The 26687-nt window shown below is 47.5% G+C and overlaps 1 protein-coding gene across 3 annotated transcripts; it reads right to left on the reverse strand.

Annotated features, from left to right (window-relative positions):
* Window positions 1-67: 67 nt before the first annotated feature.
* Window positions 68-26607, reverse strand: CD74 (CD74 molecule). Of its 3 annotated transcripts, XM_081034763.1 has the most exons (12): window positions 26470-26607; window positions 23048-23165; window positions 20549-22245; window positions 9596-9821; window positions 6061-6233; window positions 5773-5852; window positions 5193-5255; window positions 4364-4459; window positions 3946-4033; window positions 2759-2950; window positions 2198-2260; window positions 536-1919 (listed from the first exon to the last, which is right to left on the reverse strand). In XM_081034763.1, exons 4-12 carry the CDS (start codon window positions 9670-9672, stop codon window positions 1912-1914), a joined length of 840 nt encoding a protein of 279 aa, XP_080890889.1. In that variant the 5' UTR covers window positions 9673-9821; window positions 20549-22245; window positions 23048-23165; window positions 26470-26607; the 3' UTR covers window positions 536-1911. The 3 variants fall into 3 exon arrangements, with proteins under 3 accessions (XP_080890890.1, XP_080890891.1, XP_080890889.1); XM_081034764.1 differs by lacking the exon at window positions 2759-2950 and having other exon boundaries at window positions 68-1919; XM_081034765.1 differs by lacking the exons at window positions 2759-2950; window positions 23048-23165; window positions 26470-26607 and having other exon boundaries at window positions 68-1919; window positions 20549-20726; window positions 22073-22232.
* Window positions 26608-26687: the final 80 nt, after the last annotated feature.

Genomic DNA, 26687 nt, shown 5'->3' on the forward strand with positions numbered 1-26687 from the left:
TTGTTGTTGTTTTTTGGTAAGAACTTCGAATAAAAAGACTTGAAGGAAAGGTGCAGGTTCCCGATGCACCTGGGCAAATGTTTTGCAATTGACTTATTCTTGGAAGGGAGAGTGTGGCTGACACCTGGTGAACGAACCGTCGCTCAGGATTTGTTCTTTACTGTGTGTGAAGGCCCTGGGGTGCTGTGGTGAGCGGAACAGAACATTTTTCCTCAGTCAAGTGTCTGGTGCTGAATTGGGGTGGGGAAGGCAGGCTTCCTGGAAGAGGTGGCATCTTAGCTAAGGGAAAGCTGAAGCACGGTCATGGTGGGTTTCCACATGCTGGGGTAGGCTAGGCAAATACCCAGACGTCAGAAATGGAAGAGGAGGCCTTCCAAGCCATCTTCTGAAGTTTGACGTTAGGACTTGAGCTGGGGTAAGGCTCTTTTGAGGTACTTGGTGTAGAATAGCTGTGGCAAGAGCAGGAAAACCAGTTAGGACTGAGTTACCCTTGAGTACAGGTAATAAAGGTGCTGTAATGATGACGGCAAGAAGTGAATGAATGTGAAATATATGTCATGGTGACATCTACAGGATTTGGTGTTGGCCAGCAATGCAGAGGCCCAGTTCCCTGGGCCCAAAGCAGTGTGGGGCACCTGAGGTCGCGGAGATGGTTCTCCAAGGTTTTTAGCCTTCTGCTAGAGACCGTGAGCGGCCGTGTAGGAAGAGAGCACTGAGCTGGGGAGGTCTTAGAGACCCAGGCTGGTATCCGGCTGGACCCTTAACCCAGGGCCCTTGGGCAAGGCCCTCAGAGCCTCTGTCCCCATACGTGAGCTGGTCCAGGAACAGGGCACAGAGTAGTGTCCGGGAGGGCTTCGTTGAAATGGAGTTTTCACTGAATGTCCTGATTTGGGGCTCCTCTTGAAAAGAAATCTGGCAACAAGGGCCTCTGCTCCCCCCTGGCAAAACCGGGCTGGGGTCCTCTGTCGTCATCTGTCATCACGCTCGTCCTTACTATAACATTGAAAATGGGGGTACGGGGAAGTGGAAGCGGGACCAAGAGGAGATGGTGCTTAAGATCTTTGGGGCAGGAGCTTGCTTCCCTTTGGAAGCAGAGCATTCCTCTGTGTTGAACATGGGAACCAAGCATGTCTGTGTCCACAGACTGCAGCCCCCTCCCTGCCTGGCCCCACAGGCGTGTGTGTGGGCTCCCCAGGCTGAGTCCTCCCGCCCAGACCATTGGATTCAAGGCCTTTGGTCACCTCCTTGGGGTCAACGAACCAGATCCCAACAGAACAGCCAGGAGCCGGAAGTGTTCTACTTACTACCTTTTATTCTCACAGGAGCCACAGCCCTGAGGGCTGATGACAAGCTTGCTGCGCAGAGGGAACTGGGGTTGGCAGAGAGTGAGGAGGGGTTACGGGTGGAGAGGGTGGTTCTTCCTGGGGAGTGATGCTGGGGAGAGGGAAGAGTGACTCGTGCCCCAGGTTACACAGGCGGGAAGCCAGGGCTAAAGCCAGAGGGGGGGACAGCCACAGGGCTGGGCCTGGGGCTGGGGGGCCCCACCCCCCTCCCTGCACCAGCCCTCCTCATCCATGGGTGTACATCTTGGAGCTCCCTGTTGGAGGCTGCTGTGGTGTTGGAAATGGCCGGCCTAGCCCTGGTCCGGCTCCCTGGGCCCCGGGTCCCTGCTGCCGGCTGGAGGGCTGGGCAGCAGGTCCCTCCTGCGCTGTTAATCTGTGCTGTTGTGATGTGATTTGTCGTGTCCAAGGACGCTGGAGAGCTGGCGCCAATCTCGTGGAATGGGGTGCAGGGTGGGAGACAGTGGGGGCGGGAGGTATAGGGAGGAATAGGGGGCTAGGGCTGGGGAACGGGAGCAAGGAAACTGGTAGTGCAGGGCTGGCTGAGTGCTGGTGTCTTCGATTGCTGTTCTCACATGACTACAGAGAGAGAAGCAGCAGGTTAGGGTGGGGGTCACCTGTGGTCCCTGCCCCTCCCCAGCGTTCTGGGGCCTCAGAGTAGTCGAGGACTCTACCCTCCACTGCTTCCTGTTTGGGTACAAATACTGACATCAGAGCCACCCATAACCCTGCTCCTCATTTCTGAAATGTATGTCTCAGGGCGGTTGCAGAACAGACCAGGGTCATGCCATGCCAGGCATCCACACATGAGGGAGGTGGCCCAGCTGGGCACTGGCTCCGCCCTCAGGGACCCTCACCTTGGCCCAGATCCTGCTTGGTCACGCCCAGCCCGGATGACAGATCCTCCATGTCCAGGGGCTCTGCAAAGGAGCAGCAAGGCCGTTTGTGATCTGCAGTCCCGCTAGCACACCCACTGGGGAGGGGCTAGTGCTTCCCATCCTGGCCTCCGGCCTGGCCTGGGAGAGCAGGCTCGGAGAGGAAGGATGCTTGCTGGATGGCAGCAATGAAGTGTGGGAATTGAGAGAAAGGTCAGGAAGGGATGATGAAATGCAATGAGTGGATCTGTAGGGCTACTGGATACGTAAGCGAATAGTGCATGGATGAGTAAAAATCACAATAAAAGGATTAAAGGATAAATGAGCAAGATGAGTGGATTTAAGGAAAGAAATGATAGATGGACAAACGTGAGGAATGCACAAGTAGGTGGATGTATGGCTGATTGGCTGCCCCTCTGCCCCCCTGGAGCGACCACCTCGAGTGTCCTGGCCACATGTGTGCCAGGAGGGACCACTTGCCCCTCAGCCTTCCTGGTCCTTCCTGTTTCTTTGACAGTCCTTGGCACAGTGGCCACTGCTTACCACTGCAGTTACGGCGCTCGCGGCTTCTGGTGTGGGGGACCTCGGTGCCGTTGGGGAAGACGCACCAGCAGTAGCCAGTGCTCCCATAGCACTGGAGCGGCATATAGTTGCCATTCTCGTCGCACTTGGGCTTGAACATGCCCGGGTGGACGGCGGGGATGCGGCTGACCTCTTCCAGACACTTGGGCAATACTGAAGCGACAGGCATGGTGAAGACAGTGAGTGAGCAGGCTCTGGGCCAGGGTCTCAGCAGAACCAGAGATCCACATACTACTGCTGTGGGCCTAATGCCTTCTGCCCAAGTGACTGTGCTCGCTCTACCCATTGCACAGATGGGGAAACTGAGGCCTGGGCCAACAAGGTCCAAGATCTCAAAGAGGAAGTGAATGGCTGTGGCACATTCATTCCAGAACTTGATTTCTTTTCACACTCAATGCCTTTTAAAGTTTGGAATTGCATTTATGATTCTGATTTCTAAGGAAAAACAATGAACACCTTGGTAAGTCTGAGCTTCTGTTGCTGGGGGTGTACAAGCAGAAATGGGGTTTGTTTGTGGATGTTGTAGAGGGGATTCAAACAGCTGGGAGTTGGTCAAGATAACGTCTTTACTGTGCCTTCTATGAATCTATGACGGAAAACGCAGAGGCTTCCCAGGGTGGACCATTGATCTTCCACTTCTGAAACTGAAGCCCAGAGGGAAGAGGTGCCCGAAGTTGCACAGCAGACAGTGTATCACCAGGATTAAAACACAGCATTCAAAGGCTTTAGGGATGAAATATCCTGGCACACGTTATCCACGAGATGGAAAAACCCCAAGGGCCTCTTGTCCGGCCCCTGTAAGCGCGACCTCAGGGAGGTCTCTGGAGGGTGGGAAAGGCCACTGTGATGACTGCTAGAATGTTTCCAGTCGTTTCTGCTCCAGGCCCACTTGTGCAGTGCCATTCTCCACAAGCGAGGTCACTTCTGAAGGGAGATCTCTGTCCCCTCGGGCCCTCAGATAGGATGGGGGTTGGGGGGCAGCCAAGCCCAGAAGGGACAGGCAGGACAGACAGGAGACAGTTGAGAGAGGCTTGCAGAGGCCAGTACTTCGATCAGGGAGTGCTCTAGGCTCTAACCTCCGTAGCTCCAGGGGAGCCCTGAGGGAGCTCCCAGAGCCCTAGCACCCCGAGGTTCCCAACTTCCTGTACCTTTTGGTGGAACATCAGTGGGCTTCTCCTCCATTGAGTTCTTGCTCATTTCAAACAAGAGCCACTGATGCATCCAGTTCTCAAAGACCTAATGGGGACAGAGGCAGGGGGTCAGGCTCAACAGCTCCCTCCAGCCCTGCCTGGCTTTGCCCCAGAGGTCAGAGACACGGAGGGCCAGGCAGGCCCCTACACCCCGGAATCCAGCTGCATCCTGGTTCCCCTGTAGAGACCCACAGGGTTTGGTTGAGGTAGTTCCTCAACTCCAAGCACTTTCCCGTGTGTGTGGCTTCATGAATTCTGGGAAGCCTCTAGCTTTCTGAGAATGGCTCCCCCAGCCCAGCCCTCACCCCCGTCTTCCCAGCCCTGCCCTAGGAAGCAGGAGAAGAGGCCGGCCACCAGTGCAGAGAGACCCACTGACCTTCCATTCCAGGCCCTCCATGGTGTTCTTAAGGTGTTTCAGGTTCTCTGGGAAGCTCCCCTTCAGCTGCGGGTACACCTTCAGGGGGTCAGCCTTCTGCAGGATAGCAGGGCAGGAAGGAAGGTTAAAAAGAGCTCCCTGGCCGGTGAGATGCAGTGTGCAGCCTATGTTACCCTGGTCTTCCATTCTGAGGGGTGGACCCAAGCTGCACCAAGCTGGGACCCTGGCCCTCAGCCGTGATGGAGCTAGGGGGAAAGGAGGCAGTAATGGCAGGCTCGCTGCTACAGAGCCATAAGACCCCAGGGCTGGAAGGTGGGAGACCCAGGTTCCAGGCCCGGTTATACTACTAACCCCCAGGCTTCCTTCTACTTGCAGATGCCTACTCATCTTTCAGGTGTCACTTCCTCCAGGCAGACTTCCTGGACCCCACCCCAGCTAGGTTGGGTCCCGAGTCTTTCCTCACAGAGCCACCTGCACATCCCTCATCACCTGTTCACGTTTCCATTTCCCACGCTAACCTGGCCTCCCCATGGGATTGGGAGCTGGGTCTGACTGCTCCCTGTTGCGGGCCCAGAGCCTCGCACAGTTCCTGGCACAGAGAAGACATGCAGGAAAAACTTGGGATGGAAAAAACGGGCATCTTGAGCAAGACACTGCCAGGCTTTGGGCCTTGGTTTCTCCACCGCCCACAAAAGCAGGGAGTGGTGGGACGTGGAGTACACCATGTGTAAGGGCCACTCGTGTTCCTTCGCTCATCTGGTGAGCCCCTGTTGGATGTGGCCCGTGAGCAGGCCTGCCGGGGCCTGCACGGGCTGCACGCGGCACTCACCAGGAGCAGGTGCATCACATGGTCCTCCGTCGAGTTGCCGTACTTGGTGACGTTCTGCACGGGCTGCACAAGCAAGGAATGGGGGTTACCAGTGCTGGCCCCAGAGGAGGGGCCCTGGCACAGGCAGCAGCTGGGGCCGGGGAAGGGTCTGGGCTCCCACATGCTCACCAGGACCATCTCTGCCATCTCCAAATGTGAGAGCTCAAGCAAGTCACCTACCTGTTTCAGGGTCCCTATTGGTCAAATCTGCGCACACAGGCCCCAGGGCCTTTGTGGACAGCAGATAGTTTTGTGAACTGCGACATTATCCATACATAGTGAAGGCTTTGAGAATGGGGGGGGACTGTGTGATGCTATGGGACATGAGAAGCTCCGTGTAAACTGGCGGGCTGGGCACCCTCCCAGGAACAACCCCACGGGGCGCTTTCCTCCACCTGCCCTGGTGGGCCCTGGCTTCCCCCAGGAGTCAGGACCCCTCGCCCGTTGGGCTTTTCCTCAGTCAGCTTTTCTGTCCTTTGGCACCTGCCCTCCATCCGGGTTAGATGACATTTTCCCTCCCACCGCCCTGGCGTTTCCTTACCCCCTGGAGCAGGCCGTCCATGGGCAGCGCCCGCATCAGCATGGGAGTGGCCATCCGCATCTTGCTCAAAGGCTTGGCAGCTATAAGGTCAGGAGATACAGCATGAGCGTGGCCCCAGTGCCCAGGGACGAGGGTACTCATATCCAGGGACCGAGACCTCAGACCCAGATGAGGAGGGGCTGGAATTGCAGGTCAGAGGGAGAGGACAGTGGGCCCAGGTAGGTGCAGGAATGGGGTCTCTGAGGTGAGGGAGGGTGGGGGATGTCACAACGGAGATGGAGCACGCACGCTTGGGAAGCTTCATGCGCAGGTTCTCCAGCTGCAGGTTCTGTGAGGTGACCGTCAGCTTGTCCAGCCGGTCCTGCTGCTGATACAGGAAGTAGGCAGTGGTGGCCTGGCCAGCCAGGAGCAGAGCTACCAGGACAGAGAAGCCTGTGTACAGGGCTCCACGGCTGCACTTGCTGTTGGAGAGAGGGGGGATACGTCAGAGGAGAGTTTGTGGAGGTGGCTGCCCCTAGGACTGGCTGTGAGTGGGGGAATGTGTCCCCCATTTCCATTAGCCCACCCACTCCCTCAGCTACCCCTAACACACACTTTAGGCACAAACAAGTGCCTATGGACATGTAGCTTAAAGACATTCTCCCGGCCCCTACCATTCCAACCACTGCTGGCCCTACAGTTGAAATCTTGGAGCTGTCCCTGGGCCCAAGCTGAGTGGGTAAGAGCCTCATTTCCACCTATGCTATGAGGCGTTGAGGTGGAGTGTCTCTCCAGGTTCCCTCTGCCAGGGCTGCCCTCAAGGGAGGCTTTTCACCCTCCTAGCCGCCCAACCCCTGCAGTGAAATCAGAGAAAAGGGAAGTGGGACCTGGACAGCAGAGCTTGCAGCCCACCTGAAAAAGAGAAGTGAGGCCTTGACATTTTAGGAGTAGGTTAGAGGCATCAGACAATGAATGCCAGGCTAAAGCAGAGCCAGGCATCACCCACCATGCGGGGGCACATTCTCTGCCCCATACTCTGTGTCTTTGAGCAAGTCTCTGCCACTCTCTGGGCCTGTCACCTCAGCAATTCTAGGATTTGGTAGTTTTCTTCTTTGAAGTAAGAGCTAATGGCACAGAAGAATTTTGAATGGTAATATCCACTCAGGAGGGATTTCTGCAGGAGTACGGGGCCTGAGCCTGTGTGACCTGGAAGAATCGCTCTCTGGACAGAATGGCTGCACAAGGAGCAATGGCCAGACAGACCTCAGGGAGCCTTAGCAGCTGTTGGCCTTGGATGCAGTTTGGGGTGCACATGCTTAAGTTACAGTATGGGGGATAGAAGGATCTTGTTCCAGGACCCTTAGAGTTCCTGACCTGTTTTCTCCCACCTCCACCCAGGGGTGGGACTACCAGGACCCCACTGGAAACTGTCAGGATGAGACTACACCCTGTTTACTCTGGCAACCAGCAAGGAGGTTTAGAAAGCTCCAGGAGACGCTTTTGTCTAGTAACTCATGGCATCACAGACATAGCTCATTCTCATTGGCTTCCTGCTTGCAAGCCCTCTCTTTCTGGGCCAAGGTCCAGTAGAAGGGATTGTTATTCTGTAAAGCAAAAACCCTGTGTGGGGAAAAGGAGGAAACCATACAGGAAGGGAAAACAAATCCCATTTCTTGGCCTTTCCCAGGAACAGGGGTGGCCTAGCCTCTAAAGGTAGTGAAAAACCCATCCAAGCCTGGGTCTTGCCTGGGTTCAAGGTCTCCAGCTCACTACCTACATGCTCACTCCTTCGGCAACCCCACACTCAATCTAGTCCCAGCTCTGCCTCTCACCTGTGAACTCGGGGAAGTCCTTCCCTTCTCGGAACCTCAGTTTCTCATAAGGCCTAAGAATCCAGACACCCATATTAAAGATAAGACCACAGATTAAAGCTGCTCTGTTGCTCCCTTAGCTCAGGGACCAGGGACTAGTCAACCTCTCTGAGTAAACTGAGGTAAGAACATCCCATCTACTCGATGGGTTGGTATATTAAATAAGATCATGAAGGTAAAGTTCTCACCTCCATTACTAACATATAGTTAGCACTTCACAAGTAACACTGACTATTCCCAAGGGAGTTAACTTGAACATCTGGTTTCCTTCCTCTTTATATATCTTAAATGTCTGTCCTCTGGGTTCTGGATGAAAGCCAACTCGTCACCCCTCTCTTCATTTCCTCCTTTCCACTGCCTCTTTCAATTAAAAAAAAAAAAGGTAATTAGTCAAAGTCGGGAGCCAACCAAAACTAGCAGGAATGATGATGCAAATGTTGCCAGGCAGAAGTGTTCACGAAAGGGTCTGAAACAGGCTCAGGTCTGGAATGGCCTCAGCAGACTGGGCCATGCCAGTTTTAGAAGCAGTAACAACTAAAAGGAAAACCAGACAAAGGTTTGATGAGGGGGCACCCTGAGCCCACACTGGGTCAGCAACTGAGTCTGAGCTCAAAGGGGTCCCACCTCTTTTCCCCGCAAATTGTACTTTTAGAAGGGGGTCAGATGGTAGTCAGCTCAAACTTTGAAACCACATTAGTCCTGGATTCAAATTCTAGTTCCAATATTTACTGGCTATAACTTAGATAAGTCACCAAAAGGAGCCTCAATTTTCTCTTATGTAAAACTGGGGATAATGGAAGTATCTAACTCAGGGTTACTGTGAGAATTAGGATTGAGTTTAGCATTTAGTTACGTACCCAGCACATAACTAATCATAGTAATTACTAACAGTGGTTGAGTACTGGTAACAGGTACACAGTGAATGGAAACTATTATCATGTCTGTTGTCATTGTTATTACATTACTGAGAGCCAGAAAGAAGCAGTGATTTTTCCAAGTCACATATGATAGTACAGACCTACACAAGAACGCTGGCCCTCCTAGCCATGGGATTCCCCAGGGTCTTCACAGGCCACTGCCCTAGTGCCCCAGAAGGCAGGTCCCCGACATCTCTGAGTGTCGCTCTCAAACCCCTTTTGCCTAGCAACAGCTGACCTCACATCTAGCTGTAAGGCCTAGTAATTCACAAAGTACTTTTTCGAGATTGAGGGACATGGGGAGCATTGGGGTAACTGCATTCTAGCCCCCCATTTTTTTAGGAAAACACATAGGTAAGGCCATCTAGGGGATGGGAGAAGGGGCTCAGGGTCCTCTGGATGTCCGTGCCGGCCCCTGACTGCAAGGGAGAGGGGCACTGGCAGAATATGACACACATCAGCACTCAGCCCCTTCCAGTAACGGACCAGAGCCCTCCTTGCCCTTTTTGACGCCCCCTTCCAACCTCTCTAACTCCCTCCTGTGATGGCCGATGTCTCCATCTACTCCTGCAACTATAATTCCCGTCATACAAACATGTACTATACCCATCCATGGTTATTAGGAAAGAATTCCTCTACGGTGAGCTGCTCTTCCATTCTTTTCTAGAAACTCAATTTCTCCATCTAGGCTCCATAACATTGTCAAAATCTCGTCCAATATTTCTAACCTAGGGTTCACGGCTCAGCTTTAGGTGGGGGTGATCCATGAAGCCCCTGATACTGTATGAAACTCTAGGGAGCGTCCAGAGCTCTCCTCTGATTTTGAGAAGGGAAGCGCATGATGGGAACAAAGTTAAAACCCCTGCCCTAGAGAAGCTCCCTTATTCTATAGGAAGGAGAACCGTAGTCCAGGGCAGGCCAGTGACTTGCTCAAAGCCACCCAAACAGTGTTCGAGTCAGAGCCTGACTCCATGCCTCTGGGGACCCCTTCCCCAGCACCTGTGCACGTCTGTGCGGCCCGGGATTGGTGTGCTGCCTCCTGCAGCTTACACATACCTCTCCGGGGCCCCGGAGCGCTGGCCCAGCATGGGCAGTTGCTCATGGTTGGAGATGAGGTCTCGCTGGTCGTCCATGGTTCTGGCCTCTGGTCTTCCCCACACCTCCTGCTGCTGTTGCCGCTGTTGCTGCTGCCTGCGTGTCTGAGACCCTGAATCCTTGGCTCACTTTTGAAGTTGGGGCAGAGGAGGAATCTGATTCGTCCACAGAAGGCCACTCCGCCCACCTAGTAGAAGTGGAAATGAAACCCACAAAGCTGGAAATACCCTGACTGGGGCAAAGCAGACTTTGACAGGCAGGATGGGGAGGGGAAGCTCCCCAAGCAGGTAGAAAGGCCCGCACATGTCCATTGGCTGCCCAGGGCCCTCATCACCTGTTTCTGGGCAGACCTTTGGATTCATAAGTCTCTCTGGATATTCAAGAAATGTTCAGTCCCTAGACAGGAAATCACTTTGAAGCAGAAAATGCCTTTGTTTGTCTCCCTTTCTCACTGATAGATTAATGGGCACAGACAGGGGCTGCTCACCCTCTGTGAGCGTAGTCAAGTCCCTCTCCTCTATGGTCTCATCTCAAAAACGGGAAGAAAGTTGGGTTCAGTGTTCCCTCTGCTCCCTTCTAACCTGAGCATTTTATGAACTTGAGTCCATGGTTCTAAGGCTCTGGTACTAATACTTGCCACCATGTTCTAAGCCCTCCTTTGTGCCAGGCCACATGCTAATCAGTTTACATGCTTTATTTCAGTTCATCTTTACAGTGACCCTTTGAGGACTGTTTTATTTGCTCTCCATATGCAAATAGGGACATGGAGGCTGTGAGAGGCTGCTAGCCTGCTCAGGATCATGCATCCAGGAATTGGTAGAGCCCGTGTTTTTAACCACTCTACCCTTCTGCCTCCTGATGCTCAAATCGTGTGGTTCCAATTCAGGAGAGTGGGGGCCTCTGCAGGGAGGCAAGGAGGAGGACTGGGAACGGTACCCAGGGGACATTTAACTGTGTTGGCAAGGTTTGATTTCTTACTATCTATGGCTTGTATTCCATGTTGGTTTCATTAATCTTAAATTGGCATGTTTTAAAATTTGCATTGATGTATTTTTTTTAATTTAAAGACTGTGTGGTTCTAATATTCAGTGAGTTTCAGATTTCAAGAGTTAAAGGAGACAGTATATCTGTCTACTTCGGGGGAGGAAGAAGAAGAGCAGACATGGCCTTTGATGCAGCCAGACCTGAGTTCAAATACCAAGTCAGAAACATCTTAGCTGTGTGACCTGACCCAGGCCCTTGACCTTTCTGAATTGGTTTTCTGCTTTGTAAAGTAAGGACAAGAATACTAAACTTGCAGAGTTGCTAGATTAAATAAGCATTAAGTACAGAGCCTGGTACAATGGGAGATACTCAAGAAATGAAATTGTTATTATTCAAATATTTACTATTAAGGTATTTTCTGCCCTGATTTCAAACTATACAGCTAAGCTATAACAAAATAGCTTATACTACTAAGCTATAGTACGGTACCGGCACAAAAACACACACAGATTAATAGAACAGAACAGACAGCCCAGAAATAAACTCTCACTTATATGGTCCATTGAGCTACAACAAAGACAAGAATATACAATGGAAAAATGACAGTCTCTTCAACAAGTGGTGTTGGGAAAACTGGACAGATACACGGGGAAAAAAACGACACTGGACCGCTCTCTTACACCATGTACAAAAATAAACTCAAAATGGATTAAAGACTTAAGTGTAAGACTTGAAACCATAAAACTCCTAGAAGAAAACATAGGTAGTAAAGTATTTGACATTGATCTGAGTAATATCTTTTTGGATATGGCCCCTCAAGCAAGGGAAACAAAAGTAGAAATAAACAAATGGCACTTCATCAAACTAAAAAGCTGCACAGTGAAGAAAACCATCAACAAAATGAAAAGACAACCTACTGAATGGGAGAATATACTCATAAATGATCTATCCAATAAGGGGTTGATATCCGAAATATGTAAGGAACTCATACAACTCAATAACAAAAATCTAATCCAGTCAAAAATGGGCAGAGGACACAAAGAGACATTTCTCCAAGGAAGACAAACGGATGGCTAACAGACACCTGGAAAGATGCTCAGTATCACTAATCATCAGGGAAATGCACATCAAACCCACAATGAGATATCACCTCATACCAGTCAGAAGGCTATTATCAAAAGTCAACAAACAACAAGTGTTGGCGAGGATGTGAAGAAAAGGGAATCCTTGAGCACTGTTGGTGGGACTGCAAATTGGTGCAGCCACTATGGAAAAACAGTATTGAGATTCTTCAAAAAACTAAAAATAGAATTACCACATGACCCAGCAATTCCACTTCGGGGTATTTATCTGAAGAAAATTCCACTTCTGAGTATTTATCTGAAGAAAATGAATCAGTATTCAAAAAGATACACGCAACTCTATGTTCACTGCAGCATTACTTACAATAGCTAAGATATGGAGGCAACCTAGGTGTCTATTGATAGATTAATGGGTACACGCACACACACACACACACACACACGAATATTACTCAGCAATATTATTACTCAGCAATAAACAATAAAATCCTGCCACTTGCAACAACGTGGATTAACCTAGAGGGTATGCTAAGTGAAAAAAGTCAGGCAGAGAAAGACAAGTACCACATGATCTCACTTACATGTAGCATTTTTTTTAAAATCCAAACAAAGAACAAAACAAAACAAAAACAGACTCATAGAACCAAAGCACAAACTGATGATTGCCAGAGGGGTGGGGGGTGGAGGGAGGGGTGAAAAGGTGGGGGGAATGGATCGATAATAGCGCAATACTTTGCAGGGTGACAGGTTGTTATTAGACTTAGTGTGAGATACATAAATGTCAAATCACTATGTTGTACTCCTGAAACTAATATTGTATGCAAACTATAATTTTAAAAAGATATTTTCTGGATAATCAAGAAAAATGGAGTCAGACATCCATCCACACAAACTTGCACATGAATGAATGTTCATAGCAGCTTTACTGGGAATAGCCCAAAACTGGAAACAACCCAAATATTCATCAACAAGTGACTAGATAAACAAATTGTGGTTCAGCCATACAATGGAACACTACTCAGCAATTAAAAGGACTGAACTACTGATACCCACACCTGCATGAATCGCAACATAATTGTGCTCTATGAAAGAAGCCAGAACAAAAGAATATATACTGTATAATTCCATTTAGGTAATATTATAGGAAATGCAAACTAATTTATAGTGACAGAAATCAGATGAATAGTTGCCTGAGGACTGAGGGGTAGGGTGCAGGAAGGGACCAGAGGGAGGGATGACAAAGGGGCACAGAGAAACTTTGGGGTGTTATGGTTATGTTCATTATCTTGATTGTGGAGGACATGTGCAGGATGTATGCGTATGTCCAAATTTACCAAATTGTACACTTCAAATATGTAAAGTTTATGATGTGTCAATTATACCTCAGTAAAGCTGTGTTAAAAATAAGACCTTTTCAAAAGATTTCTTAAAACACAAGCAACGAAGAAAAAAACGTAAGTTGTGCTTCAAAGGACACTATCAAAACAATTGAAAAGTCATCCCCAAAATGGGAGGAAATATTTACAACTCAACAATAAAAAGACAACCCAAGCTCAAATGGGCAAAGGGTGTGAATAGATATTCTCCCATGAAGATACACAAATGGCCAAGAAGCTCATGAAAAGATGCTCAACATCATTAGTCACTAGGGAGATACAAATCAAAGCCACAATGAGGCACCACATCACACCTACTATGATTTCTGTAATAAAGACAGACAAAAACAAGGGATGGCAAGGATGTGAAGAAGTTGGAACCCTCATACATTGCTGGTAGGAGTGTAAAATAGTACAGCTACTTTGGAAAACAACTTGGCAATTCCTTAAAAAGATAAACAGTGAACATATGACCCAGTAATTCCACTCCTAGATATCTAAATAGGTAATGAAAACAAACATCCACACAGCAACCTGTACACAAATGTTCGTAGCACCAAAATTCATAACAGCCCCAAAATGAAACAATCCAAATGTCCATCAACTGATGAGTAGGTAAATGGAATGCAGTGTATACCGGTCCAATGGAATATTATATATAGCCATAAAGAGGAATTTATGTCTCAATAAAACATTTTATTAAAAGAACGAAGTCTGATTCATGCCATAAAATAGGTGAAGTTTGAAAACATCATGCCAAGTGAAATAATCCAGACACAAAAGGCCACATATTGTATGATTTCACTTATGTGAAATGTCTACAATAGGCAAATCCATAGAGACAAAAAGTAGAACAGTGGTGGCCAGAGGCTGGAGGAAGCAGGGGATGGAGAATGATTGCTAGTGGGTACGGGGTTTCCTTCTGGGGTGATGAAAATATTCTGGAATTCTACAGTGGCACAACTTTGTGAATATACAGAAAGCCATTGACTTGTACAATTTTAAAAGTTTGAATATTATGGTATGTGAATTATAGCTTACTTTGAAAAAAGATTTTTCTTGGTAATGATATCTGCTTCCCTCCTACTTTACTTCTGTCACTAAATAACAAATATTTGGGGGGGGGGTTGTTTGTTTAAATGTAAATCTAAAGGGCAAAGAGAACAAGAGACGAGAAAACAGCAGCAGAATTAGGGGAGCTGGAAAGCAGGTGGAACAGAGGTAAGTCCCTTAGCAGACCCCAGGAAGCTGAATCCTAAACCTGCAGCAAGAAAAGCTGACAGGCCTCCTGTTTCTGTGCAGGAGGCTCAGGAATTGGGTATTTGGCACTGTGGTGGGAGTAAACGTGGGGCTAAAGAGAGGAGGATTGGTTTATGAAACAGCTGGATACCTGTGTCCTCTCCCATCCCGAGAGGAGACTGGAAGGTTATCCCCAGGCAAGTGCAGGGCACAGGCTTGGTACTGAAGCTGAGAGCCCCAGCCTTCTCCTCAACCCCCTTCCCAGAATGCCAGAAGCCAGGCCTTCTCCCTCCAGGCAATAAATGGGAGGATCCTTCTCAGGGGAGCATGACCATCCCAGAAGGAATGACCTAAAGATTCTGACATCAGCGTTCCCTGATGACACAACCCAACCAAATAACCCTCCAGGAAAGCCTTCAGTGGATAAGCCCTACTCATGGCTTCCAGTTCCCACCTGGCTTTTTAGAAAATCAAGGATCATGGAACATCTGAAGAAAGCCGCTGAAGCAGAATGTACAAAACAAATAACCAACCCCAAAATGCAGCATGGAGGAAACGAGGGTTATTAATAGCCGTAAGGAGCTAAAAGGCCCTGCATATTACACTCATGAAACAAATAGAATACTATAAAGATATAAATACTATTAGAAGAACAAAACCATAGCTATTTAAAAAAAAAAATACAAGGACAGATATTAAATAATCTAGATGGAAGATAAAGATTTTCTTTTAATCTCCCAGAAAGTAGACCACAAAGATAAAAAGAAATCAGAGAGAAAAGATAAAAGAACTCAAGACCATTCAGTAGGCCCAACACCTAAATATCAGAGTTCCAGAAATAGAGAACAGAGAAAATCGAGGGAAAGAAATCATCAGTGAAATAAAACAGTACGATTTGCAAAACTCAGACATAAATTTCCAAACTGAAAGGGCCCAGTGAGTTCTGAGGACAAGATATGAAAATAATTTCGTACTAAGGCGCATCAAGTTTCAGAAAAATACAGACAAAAAAAGACTCCACAAATTTCCAGAAAGATAAAAACAAGACAAAGTACCAGGAATCAAAATGACTTAGCACCTCTTGAACAGCAACCCTGGAAATCAGAAAATAATGGAACAATGCCTTCCAAATTCTATGGGGAAATGATTTTCACGTTACTAAGCCAAAATATTAAATGGGTGAGGGTGTCCTCGATATCTTTTTAGACATTCAGTATCTTAAAAAAAAATTGCTTTCTCAGAAAGCTTCAGGAAGGTATGCTGAACCAAAATGAAGGAAGACCTGGGACTTGGGAAACTTGAAATTCAACTCATGAAAGAGAATTTCCCCCAGGATGACAGGACAGAAAAATCCCAGCAGATCCACATTGGATGAGGCCTGAAGGCTCTGAAAGACATTTCCTCGGCGAGTTAAACTGATAGATATCTGATATGCCTGAATGTCCTCAGAGGAAAGTGAGCTCATTTGTGGAGAATACGAGGTTAAATTATAATAATTTCATAGAAAAGCAAATGAAAAACCAAGACAACTCTTAATCCTTCGGAAAACAAGTTATTTAGGAAATGAATAGTAATCCTAGTAGACTGTGTAGCTCAGCCATGAATAGCATTTACATTGTCATAAGGTGGTAAACATTGAATACGGATCTAACCGAACAAACAATAGAGGCATATGGGAGGCCAGGAGGACAAGAAGAGTGACGGAGAGGGACCAAGGAGGAAACGGGGCTAAATCTTCATCTGCCATAGTGAAAAGCCAACCAGGTAATGTTTAAAACTGAAAAATCAGGAAGTAACCATACCAGAAGTTATTCAGAGACATGGAGGTAAATACCAAAGAAATCGGCTAAAAATTTAAAAATGGTGTGAAAAGGGGAGGCACTGTTTTTCACAGCCAGCCTTATAGAAGGATTTGATTATTTAAATATGGCAATTTGTGAGTTTGATACAATGTAAAACTTAATTTAAAAGAAAAAAATGCATCCGAGTCAATTGAGTTTAAGCCAACTGCAATAACAAAATGGCAGTCTACAGCCTTTTCCTCTGAGGCAGGTTTGGCTAAGGCTGAGGGTGACCCCCAAAGCTCATCCTGTCCTTGTCTGCCGTAGGCTAGAGATTTCTGAGTTTCCCAGGGTGAGCCAGAAGGGCTCCCCCAACCTGTTCTAACAGGGTAGGAGGTCTCCGTTGTCACACAGGCCCCACTACCCAGTGGAGGAGCCCTGTCCCACCCACCCTTCCTGCTTGGGGAAAGAGACAGAGTGACAAGGAGAGCTTAGTATCTGCCACACCCTTAGGGGGTTACAGGATTAAGGCAGAATTCAGCTCCCCCACTGCTCATACAGAGAAAGTCTGGCTTAAAGAGGGGAAGAGAACTGGCCCAAGGTCACACAGAGCCGAAACTGGCCCCCACAGTCCAACATGAGTGTTAAACAAAAGAGCTCTGAGGCAGACTTCCTGGATTCATATCCCAGTCCAACATGGCAGATTGCAGAGCTGAGGAAGGGAGAATACAGGTGAGTCGGAGACATCTTTTTTTCCAGAAAGCAAAGAAGTGTTCAAAGACTACTGCATTTGTCAGAAGGACCCCAGGGCCAACTTGAAGAGGCACTTGCCAGCCAAATATAGGACAATTCCAGCATCATTTAGAATAATTTATCCCACATCTTTAGAAGGAACTATAATTCAATCCCAGTTGCTGGGGGAACACTCCATAGAAGAATGTAAGCTAAGTAATGTAAAAGGAAAGATAGAATTAGAAAAATCACCTATTTGTAACCCCCAGTATAATAATTAATTCAGGCAAAGCCCTCCAATGGATGCCAAAACCATGAGATAAATGTCTGAGGAGGACACATCAAAGTATCATCCCAAAGCACCTTGCTGGTTGCCAACAGGGAAAGGGACATTACAATGGTGCAGTCCTGCTGTCACCACCAAGTGATCAAACTTAGCATCACCAATAGTGGGACGACTTGACATCACGTGTTTCCTAATGGGGTAAAATCCTCAGCACCAGCTGGGAAGTATCTTTGCTGAAAAATCATTAAACTGAGTCTGCCTTTAGACCTAAATTCCAGTGTACAGTAAATACGGGAGATGGAAGAACAAGGAACACTACGAGCTAACAGACAAATCCAGGGACACTCTGCAGACAACAACAGTACTATCAGAGTCAATGTCATGAGAAAAGGTGTCTGTGTAGACAGGGTTCTATATTTAAAAAGATTCAAGAAACAACCACCGCATGTAATTGGTAAATCTTGACAACATTCTGGTTTGAAAGGAAAAAAAAAACTATAAAAGATATTATCTGACTTGTGTTTTAAAAGGGTGGTCCAGGCTGCTGCCTTGAGAATCTACACAACAGGGGCAGATAAGCCCCACTGCCTCATGGGACTGCTGTGAAGGTTCAAGGAGAGCCTGGGTGGGGAAACACTGTGTAACAAAAGGCCCTGGATATAATATAGTGTTTCTGGGAGAAAGAGACTAGCTGCTCGGCTCCTCCCATCTTACTGAGGTGGCAGTTGAGCCGGGAGGGGATTTGATTTGCCCAAGCTCAGATGTCCTACAACCAATTCAGGATCTGGGACTCCCCACCTCTTCTCCAGGGCGAGGCACCATCTGGCAGGTAGGTAAATAGCATGATCTTTGGATGCGTGATCTCCACCAGTGCAACTGAGCAGCACTGAGTCCTCCCCTAAGAGTCATTCATCTAAGAAATCTGTGTTAAACACCAGTTCTAGGCCAGGCACTAAGGTACAGGGGCGCTTGGAGACACCTGGCGAGGGCTGAGCCCAGTCTCTGGTGGTACAGGAGTCAGATCTCAGTCAGAGACCAGTCAATGACAGGTGGGGCTTAAGGGTCAGGGGTCCCTCTGTGGCTGTGGTCAGGTCAGAGCTGAAGCTAAGACAGGGAGACCAGTCAGGAGGTTGTAGTGAAAAGTTAAGCTGGAGAAGCAGGCCTGATGGAGGCTGTGGCTGGAAGCATGGAAGAAAGGGGACGAAGAGTAAAACTGTCAGGATGACAGCCCACACGACTCAGGCCAGACTGGATATGACGGGTAGAGGTCGGTGGGGAGAACCAAGACGCTGTTGAACTTTCCTATTTGGGTGATGGAGAAGATGACGTCATTCATAGAAACAGGAAGTCTCTGGCACATTTGAGGAACAGAAAGAAAACTAGTAAGCAAAGGGGAGAGTGATTTCGGATGTCGACGTTAGGCCAGGGCCAGACTGGATAGGCCTGGTAGCTGCTTGGGTGTTTTTCTAAAAACAGTAAGAAGCCAATGGAGGGTGTCAGGCAGGGAGGGCCTCAGTGTGGTTTATGTTTTAAAATGCCACATGCCATACAGATTTAAGGGGGGCAGGAGCAGCAGCCAGGAAACCAATTAGAAGTTGAAATAGTTTAGTTAAGAGATGGTGGTGACTTCAGGTTGTTGGAGACGGGGAGAAGCGGACAGATTCGGTAACTATTTTGAAGGTAGATCTGTGAGGACTTGCTTTAGGAGTGAGGTCAAAGAGGGTGCCCAGGTTTCAGGCACCGATGTACGATGGAGAGCAGCATTCATCGAGATGGGGAAGATTGCGAGAACACATTCTGGAACAGGTCTGGCTGTATCCTGTGGGACACCCCTATGCAGACATCAAATAGAGGGTTGAAGGTATCAGACTGAAACTTAAAAAAAGAATGAACAAATACATTTGTGAATTATCAACTTACAGACAGTATTTAAAACCATGGGACTAGAGCTGAGCTCTGGGAACTCTCCACATTTAGAGATGGAATAGAGGAGCAGTTGTGAGCAGCAGAGGAGTGGTCAGGGAGCAGAAAGAAAATGGGAGAGGGTGTGATCACAGATCCCAATAGAGGAGTGAAGGAGGGAGTGTCAACTATGTCAAACACCGCTGAGAGGACAGGGCAGATGAGGACCAAGAAATGCCCACTGAGCTTGGCCACATGGAGTCATGAGAGACCTTGACAAGAGCAGTTCTGCAAAATGGGCTGGGAGGTGACTGGGAGGGGAAGCAGCAGAGCCAACAGGATGAGGGGAGCAGAGAGGTGGGGGCAGCAGGTGGAAGAAGACGCAGGTCATAGTGTTCAAGCATGTTTGTCGACAGACAGATTGGAATGACTCTGAGGGAGGACTGATATTGCTGGGGGTAAGGAGGGGACCTGCCCAGCTCCCGCATTGTGAGTCCCATGGTGCTTCCACCGAGCTGCCCCTCTCACTGCAAGATCGCTTTGTCGTCCAGGCCCTCCCCCAGCAGGAGTGGCCCTCTCCTCCAAGACAGCCACACCAGCTCCCTGCTACCTCTCTTTTCCTGCTTCCCAGCACTCAGACCTCCTTCCTCAACCTGTCAGCTCATGTCCCAAATGCTGCCACCAACAGCCCCACCCCCTGGATTTGAGGACTTGGCTCCTGACTTTCATTCCCTCTGGGTGGAACTGTGTCTCATCTCTTAATAAGTGAGTATAAAGCATTCTCCGTGTTTTCTCATTTTAATGAGACAACAGCCCTGTAAGTCTAAGGGTGATTAGATAGGATGTACAAGTAGTAGCTAAGTGTTCGTAAGTGGCACACCCGGGATTTGAACCCAGGTCCGAGCTGTCTGCAGAGTCCATTCTATTAAGCAGCACGCCGCACTGCCTCCCGCAGACCCTTTACTCCCTTGGATCAGTCTTAGCAGAGGCCATGCCTCCTGCAGCTCCTATCTGTCTCCCAAGGAGACAGATTAGAAAGGCAGGCGGGGTTCCTTCTCAATTTTTGTTTCATGTGGGCAATTTCTACCTTCACCAGGTAGACAAGCTTATTATCAGTTCACCAGGCTTCTGTCCTACTCAAGAATGATCCTTCTTGAGCACTTCCTCACATGCTTGCATGCCTCCAGAGACAGAGAACTCACTAACCACATGAGCAGCATGGCAGTCCAGAGCACGGACTCCAGCCAAAGTTGCTTTGGTTGAATCTCAACTCTGCTACCTACTAGCATCGTATGCCTCAGTTTCCCCATCTATAAAATGGCAATAATAGTCGTACCTACTTCCTAGCATGATTATGAGAATTAAAAGAGATGCTACATTTAAGTTGCTTGGTAAATGCTTAATAAATTTTACTTACTGACAATACCATTATTGACATTTTTCCTGAGGCAGGGCTACAATTTGCCCCCCTATAACCTCCGCACTTTGGGTTTAGCCCTGTCCCTTAGAATTCTGTCCTCTTCTGCACTCACCTGTAGGTTATTCCTGTTCTGCATTTCTCAATTTTCATTTTCTCCTGATGCCAGATTTCTTTTTTCTTTGCAAGCTCAGTTATTCATCACACAAACATGATTTTCCTAATGTCATGATTTCTCCTTGACAGAGTCACTGGTTGTTTGCCAGGCAAGCTTGATGCTGTCAAACACATAACTGGGGGTGGGAGAAAGAAAGCTTCAGGGCCTGGCCTCCTGCCCACAAAGGCCTGCTTGTTGGCTCCAGGCTTTTGCTTTCCCTGGATTTGGAATCCCTGCCAGTGGGCCCATTGGGTGCACGTCCTAAGCATCTACCATCAAGGCAGGATTATGTTAAGATAAAGAGCACCGACTAAAGCCAGATGGAGCCAAGTTCAAATTCAAGACGCTCCCACTTACTTGCTTATGATCTTGGCCAAGACAGTTTCTCTGAATCTGTTTCCTCATCTGCAAAATTAGACTAATCATCTTGCCTACTTCACAGGGCATTGTGAGGATTAAAATATTCTATAGAAAGCACTCAGCACAGTGCCTACCTAACTAAGTGGTTGCCATTAATATCCTGGGGCTAGACTGTCTAATAGGGCAGCCACGAGCCACGTGTGGCAGGTGAAGCCTTAAAACACAGTTAGTCCACATTGATATGTGCTCTAAGTATAAAACATACACTCGATTTCAAAGACTTAGTACAAAAAAAGGATGTCAAATATCCTGATAGTAATTTTTATATTGATTATATGTTGAAAACATTTGGTACATACTAGGTTAAATAAAATGTATTACAATTAATTTTATTTTTATACTTCATTAATATGGCTACTAGAAAATTTGAAATTACATATGTGGCTCAGTTTTGTGACGTTCATTATATTTCTTTTGGATAGTGCTATGATAGTGGGGTTTATGTATTTATTTTTGGTGATTTGTTTTGTTTTTTTCCAGTGGAAGAGAAGAGAATCGTACATTTGATTTGGGGGCATTTGAATTTTAGTGGCTACACTTGTCTCATAGATGCATTTAAACTCCGTGGCCCTTTGGAGATTATGGAGATCCAATTTCCTCTCCGTAAAAAATACGGACACTGAGACCCATTAGGAAATGGGATATGCCTAGAGCCACAGAAGTAATGACAGCGGAACCCAGATGCCGCCCCATCCCAGCAGGAGTTTCCTGTCAAAATGATGCCACCACTTGGCGGTCACTGATGTCTGATGGCTGCAAGCTCCAGAAGCAACTGGGCTCCCTTCAGGTGCAGCACTCTGCTGCCATCTACTGCCCAACCCTCTGCAGACACAGGGACAGGGAGGGTCCTTCTCTGCCTCAACCTCATGGCCAGAATGATTGCACTGAACCCCACCTGCCAGGGGTATGACAGCAACGAGTACGAGCGCGATCTGGGGTTACAGACAAAAGCAGGCGTGCACCTCAGCTCTGCCTTTTCCTAGCTATGTGTCCCTGAACAAGTCACTTAATTCTTCTGATGCTCGATTTCCCCATATGTAAAATGTGGGTAACAGTACTTACCTCAAAGTCATTGAAAGAGATAATGCCCGAAATGTGAGTCAACAAGTATTTACAGAGCACCATCACTCACGCAGTGTTCCCAGGGTCAAGACACAGCAGTGACCTAAACAGACAAGTCTGGTGGTTCTCAAAGTGTGATCTTGAGACCATTGCGATCGGCACTACCTGGGAACCTGTTGGAAATGGAAATCCTCAGGCCTCCATCTCAGATCTGCTGAATCTGAGTCTGGCGCATGCTCGAGGTTTAGCACCACTGGACTCGGAGACAGACACACATATCAGCTGGGGTTACGTGTACATGGCAGGAAAATGGATAAACAGTTTGAGAATGATGGTCGGAGGTAGTAGTGGGGAACACTAATTGATCTGTGAAAGACTGATAGATAAGGTGACAAGTTTCAGCAAAGATCTAAAAGCAATTATCTAGAGGAAAGGGGAAAAGCACTTGCCTTTTCCCATTCAAAACAATTCTGTATTTATAAGATAAGTAAGTCCTGGGGATGTTGTGAGATGTGACCAAAAACTACGATGAATGTCTAAATTTAAAAAAATTTTACTACAGTAAAAGACACACTGCCATTAATCACCCTGAAAATCCTCCCCCTCGCTATGAACACACTTATCCCTTCGTTCTTGCCACTTTCTGAAGCGGTTCTGAAAGTCCTCTTTCATGAGTGTCTTTAGTTGCACTGTCATGCTGCCTCAATGTCCTGAATTGATTCAAAACGTTTATCTTTCGTAGTCATTTTGACTTTGGGGAAAAGCCAGAAGTCACACAGTGCCAGGTCTGGTGAAGATGGATGACAACATACTGTAAGGGTTTTTGACAGTAATTGCCATGTATTACCAGAAGCGATGTTACACAGAACGTTGTCATGATGGAGGATGATTTACGGCACACTTTACAACACATCTCTCAACCGTAGCTCACACCCGACCGTCTGCACCGAACAAGTTGCAACTTGTCACACTCACTAAGGTTCGATGTGCTGCTTCCTATATTGAAGATCCCTGCCTTTCCATTGGATGGCACTTGGCAGCAGCAGTCACCGTATTGCTTCTTTGATCACAACTTGTATCTTGAGCATGGTAACTATAATTAAAAAAAAAAATTTTTTTAAGATACTTCCTGTAAATTGCATACACAACTTCTGCTGAACTTATTGGCCACAACTTAGTCATATGGGCCACACCTAGCTGCCTGGGGAGGCTGGGCATTATAGTTTTATTCCATTTAGCAATATATCCAGCTAAAAACGGAGACTCCTATTTACAATAGAAGATGAAGGAATAGCATATTGGGGTACAACTGTCTCTGCCACACTAAAAACTTCTGATGTAACTAGGCTTTGGAGTCTGGTTTATATTTTCATGCCTCCAATGATGGGGAGATAACTATTATATGAAGCAGTTTTATTCTCACCAAGCGGCTCTTAGGAAACTTCTTTATTTGATGCTCAAGTCTACCTCTCTACAACTCCTTCCCACTGGCCAAGTCCTACATGCAGTACGACTGCTTGCTCCCTCTTCCCCAGGATAGAACTTTACCTATTTGAAGTCCCTTACACATCTTCTCTTTGGACCACCTAAGGTCAGTAATACTCCCCTGAAGCTACATCAGGAAAGATTTTCCTGATCGTGCATTAAGAGACTGAGAATGGCCTTGACAGTAGCCTCCGGGACGACAGAGAGCCACCTCATCACCCAGGCCAATGAAGACTAACTAGAAGCAAAAGCTGCTGGCAAGGCCTCAGTTGTAGATGGTTTTCTCCGCAGAGGATATGCTTTTGTTTCTGTCAAGAGCCCGGGGACAGTCCTACCTGGGACATGAGCTCAGAAATCTGAGGATTTCCTGCTTACTGTGAAGGTCAAGTTCAGCTCCCTCACCTGGGGTTAGGGACAGAGCTTGTTTAAGCTCCTGGCACTGGTTCTGGTATTTGCCCTAATGGCTACCACAGCTTTCTTTACCTACAGCTCTCTGCTCCCTAATCCATTTCATTTTGATGTCTTTCTGTCTCATTTCCTTAATGCCCTTTACTTCTTTGAAGCCCAGGAACTTACGTATTTTAATTTATCCATGATCTGGAAGGGCCCTTCAAACTATCTAGTTGAGTTAACTACAGAATGTGGAAGCCCATTCATCTATTCTTTCAATGATTCATCAAACAAATCTTTATCGAACTCCGACTTTGTTGCAGAGACTAGGCTAAGTGCTAGGGTGGCAGACACTGAACAAGACATATTCCCTGTCCTCTGAGAGCTCAGAGATGAGTGGGGAAAACAGGCTGTTGGGATAAAGGGTGACCATAGAGAATAAAGGTGTTGTGGAAATTCAGTGGAAGAGCACCTTGAGGGGCAGCCAGGAAGATAACTGAGCGATGAAGAACTGATTCTAACAGATTAGCAGAAGGTAGCGAGGACAAGTAGGGGAAAGCAGGTATTAAAAGCATGGGCAAACAGTTTAGACATGAAGAATTGGTAAAGTGAAAGGACTAGGTTTGGCTTGGGCAGAGAGGGTGAAGGGGTAGGGCAAGGCCAGATAAAAAATTCTGGCCCGCAGGAGACTGGATTCTAGACTGAAGACAGCAGGCTGGGGCAGTGACAAGCCCCTGGAAGTGATATAATCCAATTAGTTTCAGATCACCTAGCTGGGGCAGGAGGTGGGGGTGGAGGGGTGGGGATAGGCAGGGGCCAGAGATGGTAGGGAGACTTGTTAGGAGACTGCTGCAGGAGCTCAGGTGAAAGGAGCCGGGAGAGAAGCTGGGACCATCTCTAGGGGCCTGACTGGACTTGCAGGTACAGCCAGGGACATCAGGCTCATCTGCCAAGGCTGGGCTTCCACGGTCTGTAATCTTAGGTGGCCAACACCTCATGGTGTCCTGCCCGCCTCAGGGTGGCCTATTCCAACTTGAGCTGCAGAAATTAGCTCTCCTTGAAAACAAAACCCTCAAAGGAACTGCTTTCAAAGACCTGGCTGGTTGCATCCCTGGTTACCAAGCAACAGCAGGCCAATTTGCAAAGCCCCATCACAGGAAATAAAGAATGCCCCAGCAACCGCCAGCATTTTCCCACCAGGACTCCAGCCAGCTGTCACTCATGCTGCTTGGCATAAGAATCGAACCAGCATAATAGCAGCTTCTTCAGTGCCAGGCGCTGTGCTAAACACTTTAATGATACACTCCTCAAAACTAAGAAACTAATTAGACACCAGACTTTTATTTAGATTTTTTTTTTACACAAATGCACTTTCTGATCCAGGGTCCCATTGCACTATTATGTCTCCTTCAACTCCTCTGGTCTTTGTCCTTGTTTTTCATGACTTTTGACAATTTAAGTAGTTATTTTGTAGAATGTCCTCTAATTGGGTTATGGGTTTTCGGAAAGAATTATCGCAGAGGTGGTGCTCTCATCTCATCAGAGTACGTGGTCAACATTTCTCACAAGCAATATCAACATCAATAGTTTGGTTAAAGTCTCTCCAGAGCATCTCCCTCTTCCATGTTCTATTCTTTTGGGAAGCGAGTCCCTAAATCCAGCCCACACTCAAGGGGAGGAAAAATTTCCACTTACTGATAGGGGAGTTTCTATATTATTTGGAATTCCTTTAGATTTATATTTTCTTCACTTACTAACATCAATTATCAATACGGATTCCTTTTATACGTTGGGTTATAATCACATTCATTTTTAGGATGAAGAGTCCAAAAAGGTTGACTTGTCCCCCATAGTTAAGTTAGTAGGAGCCATGGCTAGGCCTGGGTCTCCAGGGTTCTTCCAAGGGGAAAGTTGTGAAGAATGTTTTGTCTCCAATGTTAAGTACTGACAAGCTGTGATGAACCTGGATATGTTCTGCTGCTGTCCTACATCTCCTAATAACCTGTTGGTGTAGCAGTCACCACCACAGGGCCCTGTGCCAATCCCTTGCAGAACACTCAGTACCATCTGGTGCCACTGGGTCCTTGGAGCTGGATACAAGCTTCCGGAAAGCATAACTTTTTTCATCGCTGATGAAAATAGGGCTCGGGATGTATTTGTGGGATGACTGGATCTTTATGTACTTTATGTACTGCTATGGAACAGTCTCCAAGATCTTCCAAGTGAGGAAAAGCAAGATGCAAGAGTGCGCTACCAGTTTTGCACAGAAGGTCTGGGGGACGAGTGTACACCCACATGTGTATATATATGGCTCAAGTCTGGAAGTCTCCTCCTCTGCTCAGGCTACACTTGGCTCAAGTTTCCACTCGACTCTAGCTCTTTAAGAATTGGTCCATTTTTGGAATCAAGACCTCCACTTTTAAAACAAGCTTCCCAAGGCCTTGGTCTGCTTTAGGTACCTGAGGTAACTTAATGCCACAACACGAAGTGTATACATGTCAACTGCAGCACCAACCTCTCACCTCTGCTTAGGCTCCTCCTCCCAGGAAGCCAGTTTGCAGAACCAGGCTCACACACTGTCCCACGTCAGGAGCTGAACCAAACCCTCTGGCGTTCCTGTCAGACAGGTTATACACGTCCTCTGAAGCGACGTATCTATTAAATGTCTGCTGGTTTAGCACCGTACCTGTGATCAACTCAGTCCCACACGCTGGTTAAATAAGACAGGAGAAAGGAATCC

The sequence above is a fragment of the Rhinolophus hipposideros genome (genome assembly GCF_964194185.1).
Source record: "Rhinolophus hipposideros genome assembly, chromosome: 23".
Lineage (NCBI taxonomy): Eukaryota > Metazoa > Chordata > Mammalia > Chiroptera > Rhinolophidae > Rhinolophus > Rhinolophus hipposideros.

Bases quoted from the DNA above. Each gene is read 5' to 3' on its own strand.
- CD74 (XM_081034763.1), bottom strand. From the start codon at position 9,672: ATGGACGACCAGCGAGACCTCATCTCCAACCATGAGCAACTGCCCATG. The intron at 6,234-9,595 runs GTATGTGTAAGC...TCTCTCCAACAG, and splicing joins CGCTCCGGGGCCCCGGAGAG to CAAGTGCAGCCGTGGAGCCC. The intron at 4,460-5,192 runs GTGAGTGCCGCG...GCTATCCTGCAG, and splicing joins ATGTGATGCACCTGCTCCTG to AAGGCTGACCCCCTGAAGGT.